At 38.4% G+C, this 5,442-nt stretch overlaps 3 protein-coding genes across 3 annotated transcripts; 1 reads left to right on the top strand and 2 right to left on the bottom strand.

Moving 5' to 3' along the window:
* Positions 1-1,084: 1,084 nt before the first annotated feature.
* Positions 1,085-1,603, bottom strand: LOC129777027 (uncharacterized). The gene is made up of 2 exons (XM_055783074.1): positions 1,557-1,603; positions 1,085-1,500 (listed from the first exon to the last, which is right to left on the bottom strand). Exons 1-2 carry the CDS (start codon positions 1,586-1,588, stop codon positions 1,188-1,190), a joined length of 345 nt encoding a protein of 114 aa, XP_055639049.1. The 5' UTR covers positions 1,589-1,603; the 3' UTR covers positions 1,085-1,187.
* A 65-nt stretch (positions 1,604-1,668) lies between these two features.
* LOC129772865 (uncharacterized) lies at positions 1,669-3,422 on the top strand. Its single transcript, XM_055776383.1, has 4 exons — positions 1,669-1,726; positions 1,833-2,106; positions 2,160-2,694; positions 3,013-3,422. Exons 1-4 carry the CDS (start codon positions 1,704-1,706, stop codon positions 3,420-3,422), a joined length of 1,242 nt encoding a protein of 413 aa, XP_055632358.1. The 5' UTR covers positions 1,669-1,703.
* On the bottom strand, positions 1,677-5,158 carry LOC129777026 (uncharacterized). Its single transcript, XM_055783073.1, has 2 exons — positions 4,791-5,158; positions 1,677-4,733 (listed from the first exon to the last, which is right to left on the bottom strand). Exon 2 carries the CDS (start codon positions 4,705-4,707, stop codon positions 3,538-3,540), a length of 1,170 nt encoding a protein of 389 aa, XP_055639048.1. The 5' UTR covers positions 4,708-4,733; positions 4,791-5,158; the 3' UTR covers positions 1,677-3,537.
* Positions 5,159-5,442: the final 284 nt, after the last annotated feature.

Raw genomic sequence — 5,442 nt, 5'->3', positions numbered from 1 at the left:
AACGAAAAATAACTTTTGGGCGGGACGAAGTTTGCCGGGTCAGCTAGTAACACATATTTGATACGGGAGAACTATATTTTTATTTTTTGTTTTAAGCGTATTTATTACACCCGTAAATCCATGACCATTTTCGCTTCACAGGAATGGAAAACGAATACCGTGTAATGTTGTAATGAAGCTCATTAGAGACTTAATTTTTTGATTGAACACACGTGCTGTAATGTCATGGCAATGCATTGCGTTTTGGTCTGGCAATAGCAAAGTCTGTATCGGCGTTGCTCATGACAGCGTCTCGCAAGTGAATGTATTTTCCCTGTACGCCGCTCCTTATCATTATTGTGTCGTAGGAATCATAGTCGTTCGTTCTCTACCTTCCCGTAAACATCGAGCATGAATTGCTGACAAAGCCCACGACGTTGTAGAATGACATTGTTAAAATAAAAAGAACACACATCATATTTTCAACACTTTATTTTCCACACAAAAAAACTGACACAAAAAACAACACTTAAAATTCCGCAGCGAAATTCTGGATTCGCACCTGGGAAAAGTGAAGAATAATTCTAGATCAATATGTCAAAAGGGGCTATCTCCTTTGATCGATTCTCTTCATTTACATTCTCTTTCATTAATAACTCAGCAGTAACAGCATTTCCAGATGTGTTCGATGATTAGAAGTGTTAAAGGGTACCTCGTTTATAAAACTACATGGCAAAACTGGAGCTAAATCTGTATGAAAGGCCGTGGTTATCGAAAGAGAAAGTCGATGAAGAGAGTCGATCAAAGAAGATAGGCCCTTTTGATATGTTGATCTTGAATTGATTCTTTATGTTAAACACAACAATGAGTACCCACATTCCGTTTTGCCTGCCAAGATCGGGTCGATGAAATGTCAACAATCGACCTCAAATGCTGCCACCTTGCAATCGAGTTATCGACCTTTCATATGCATTCATCGAACAACTTGACGCCACTTTTTCGCCAACATGTGCAAGGCGTCGACCTGCTTGCAGCGCTGCTTCCAGCACTGCTTGCTGCTTGTTTGTATTGGTTTGTTATTGAAAATGAAAAGGAAATACATTGATCGATTTTAATCATTTTATTGAAAAAAAATAATAAAAATCCATGTATAATAAAAATAAGGTATATAATGGAATCGGTGCATCCGGGTTGTCTGGATTGACGATTCAAATCCGACTGAGTACATTGATGAATACCTCCTTGCCCTTGATGACACAGATATGTGGCTGAGGAGGATTCTTCAATGTGCGTGAAGCACGGGATCTCCGATGGGGAAAATTGCTCGAAATACTATCGATGGCCAGGTCCTGCTGCTGTTGCTGTTGATGCTGTTCCCCGGAATAGCACCCTGGACTTAAAGGATACTGCTGCGGGAAAGCTGATGCTGTTGGCTGGTGACAGAAGTGGAAATAAGCAATGTGGTGATGAGGGAAATCATCTTTCTCATTCGCCGATTGATTGAGTCGGATGTATTCATAGCTGAAACAAAATAAAATGATTAGTAAGTGAAAAGCAGAAATGAATTCCCTACTCACCAGTTGTATGATCCGGATAAATATGCGAACATTAAAATATCATGCGATTACGTTCACTTACCTCGCCTATTTTCATTCTACTATAGGGCGCTTGCAGCGTGCATATGTATTAGTAGTCTGTTGGGCAGGCAAAAGTGACAGCTGCATATGATTAACATGGATCGACAAGAGTAAGTTTTGTTTAAATAATTATTTTAGCGTAACAGAAACAAAAATTACGCATCACTCTATATTTACATCATGCTAAGATATGTGTATTCAAATATTTAATTTTAGCGTAAAAGCCAGATACGCAGAAAAAATTAAAAAATTCTGTTTTGGTTACGACCCGTATCAATGGATGCAGCATGAATATTCAAAAAGTGCCTTACCAAAAAATGTGACTTATTACGACCTAGTGGAATATCTTGTAAATCGCGAAAGTCCGTATACCCGGAAATGCTTTAAGGCCTTCAAGAGCTTGGACGCATACAAAAATTTCAAGGCGGGATGGGTACAATTTTTAGGTTCCAGATACGTCGATTCTGGTTTTTGTATTGTGTTTGCTCAGGTAAGTTTTGTATATTCTCAGTAAAGAAAATTACTCACTATACGATGTTGCAGGTGAAGCATTCCCAAAAATTTAACCTAAAGCCTACATCTACCTGGGTGTCGGTAGATCCCACAGGAACAGTTCAAACTGCACATTGCAATTGTATGGCAGGATTAGGTGAAGTGTGTTCTCATGTAGGCTCTGTGCTTTTTGCTCTCGAGTGCTGGTCCCGTAAAGAAGTAAATGAAAATGAACCTTCGTGTACAGATATACTTAATCGGTGGTTGGTTCCACCGAAAAAAGCGGTTAATTGTGGCGAAATTAAAGACATATTCAGCCAGAAAGATCAACCAGTTTCCAGATATGATTTCCAGATACCCGAATGCCCTGCGAAAGAGTTGAATGTATTTATACGTAAATTGATCGATAACGGAGAAAATCCATCAGTTGGCCAATTTATGGAAAATACAAGAAAGCATTCGAATGTGAACTCGAGCCTTTGTGACATTGATCTTTATCCGAATATGTTAAAAATCCTTTTCTGCCAATTTTTTGATCCAAATTTAAGAGGAAAGTCGCTCAACGAGCTTCGCGAAATAGGGAATAGTAAATTGAGGAATATGCGTTATACAAGACCCCTTGTTCGTAAAATAGCACGAGTTTCACAAAGTTCAAGTTGGTTCTGGGAAAAATTTCGCGTTGGAAAAATAACTGCATCTACATTTAAAGCAACCACAAGAACGCCGATTGATAATCCTTCAATGCACCTAATTAGAAAAATTTGCTATCCCGAAGATTATCGTTTTTCAACACCTGCGACGAGATATGGATGTACCCATGAGAAGGATGCGTTAAAGACATATGGTTCAAAAATGGCAGCTGAACATTTAAATTTCCATTATTCTTCTTCTGGTCTACACTTAGTTGAGAAAAAACCATTTTTCGGAGCATCACCGGATGCAATCGCCGTTTGTGATTGTTGTGGAGAGGTTTCTGTGGAAATCAAGTGCCCTCATTGCCTGCGAGACGGTAAAACAATAAAAGAATATGTGACTAGGCCAGATAGTCCTATTCAAATTACGGAAACAGGATATAAAATGAACCACAATCATCAGTACTTCTATCAAGTGCAAATGCAGATGTATATACTTAATGTTAAGTTTTGCGACTTTGTTGTTTGGACAAACAAGGAATTGGTCATACTGCGAGTGGACCGAGACGACACATTTTTGAAGAAAGAGTTGATAAAAGCCGAAAGTTTCTTCAGATTGGTTATTATGCCTGAACTTTTAGGCCAATACTATACAGGAGGGTATTTTAAAGATAGATTGTGAAAAAAGGGAAATTACGAAATAATATTTTGACTGCCAATGTATTATGTATGTATTAAACTCAAATAAATGTATATAAAAATTCAATAAAATGTAGTAATTTATTTCGGTACAATGATTAATCTTCAGGGACTACAGAGGGGCAAAGGTTAACTAGACAACAACAATTTGTCACAATTTGATCCACTAGTGAAGTTTCACAAAAGTTTGAAGTATTCTTCAGAGTGCTTATTGGAAACTTGTTCTTGTATAGTATCTTATACTTATTCCGAACCTGCGCAATCACTCGCTCTACATGAATCCTAACATTTGCTAATTTCCGTGTGTTTTCAATATCAAGAGGGTGCAACTGATCTTGACCAACAGTAAAAGCAGGTAACAGTAATTCAACTCCAGCACTTTCAACGTGATTTCTTATTAGGAATCCCCTATCTGCCATGATATAATCTCCTTTTTGCATTCTACTTAACATACCGGATTTTTCAGTGATAAATTTATCACTTGCTCGGCCACCAAATCCATTTGATATGAATATAATGGATCCATTAGGAGCGATTCCGATTAGGTATTTAACAGTATGTGAATGTTTATAATTAGACCACATTTGAGCAGCTTGTAAAACGTCACTGGGCTTCTCAGTGAGCACCTCGAAGCAATCTATAACGACTGAGACCTTATTACCGAAATGTCGCTTGAAACACTCTGGCATCGAATTTTGTACCGATTCACGAGACGGCCAACTGACAAGCCCTTTCATTCGTTGAAACATGACGTATATACATTTACGAAAATATCTAGAGACAGTACTAACGTGAACTCCACTCATGTACGCAATTAATGTCAGATCTAAATCTAGCCTAAGCTTAGCTAAAGTAAAAATAAAAATTTGAAATTTCGTTATCTTACACGAACCAGTCGGTTGTGGGAAATAAGGTTCTAAAAACCCAAATAAAAACTTAAAAACATTGTAGTTTAGTCCTGTAAAATATTTACATTTGTCATCATTCTGACTAAAATCTTCGAAACTAGTGCATAGAAATGGGTGGTGCTTTTCTCTCATAATTTCTATTTCACATTGCAATTTTTTTATTTCTTCTTCGAGCACTGTTTCTCTGTCCACCGGACCTGGAGCCGTCAGCAAATCTTCCTCCGGAATCGTTTCCAACGTCTTTCGGATAGCCTCCTTTACTTCACTCCGCCTAGTCAAACACTCAAATCTGTCCTTAGCAGCAGATGTCATCCGATTTTTGTAACCTAATTTCTGGTTCGGTACCCAATCAGGATTCATTTCATCTAAAAGATCAGCACTTTGACCTGAATGAAGAAAAAAACGTTATGACAAGTTTAATGAGAACAAATTTTCATTTTTACCTGAAAGGAAATGCTGCGAGCAAACCACCGTTGATGGCCATTTTTCTGGCACCAAATCAATCCGCTTCAATGCATTTGTCCATGCAATTTGGCGCTTTTCGGACAACTCTTTTCTCTTGGCGCTACGCTTATCCACCGCGGGGAAGCGGAACCATTTTTCCCCGTCACGATCGCCGCGTTTGTTGCACCCAAAAACTGCACACGTCCTAGGCACTAATTAATGCAATGAAATCATATTATTTCAAATGTCTGTCGTTGGCAGATATTTCAGAATGTACTTACTGGTTATTATTTATCAAATGTAGGGATATGTTTTACAAAAAAAATATTTTTAGCTCTCCAATTTAATTTTTCAAATCTCACTCCACTGCTGCTGCATAGAAACTACGAATGTCAACAAACGTTTGTGTGCCCAACACATGCTCTGCATGTATGTGTAGCAAGAGCCCTATACAACGGAATCAGTGCATTCGGGTTCCTCCGGGAGGTAATTCAGCTGAGCAAGTTGATAAATACCTCCTTGTCGTTGAGTTTTCGTGTCTGAAGAGGATTTTTGAATGTGCGCGAAGCACGGAACCTCTAATGGGGAAAGTTCTTCGCAATACCATACCATGGTCAAATTCTGCTGCTGCTGCTGTTAATGCTGTCCCCC

Source organism: Toxorhynchites rutilus, chromosome 3, assembly GCF_029784135.1.
Source record: "Toxorhynchites rutilus septentrionalis strain SRP chromosome 3, ASM2978413v1, whole genome shotgun sequence".
In the NCBI taxonomy this organism is placed as follows: Eukaryota; Metazoa; Arthropoda; class Insecta; order Diptera; family Culicidae; genus Toxorhynchites; species Toxorhynchites rutilus.
This window is presented reverse-complemented; position numbering and strand designations above follow the sequence as displayed.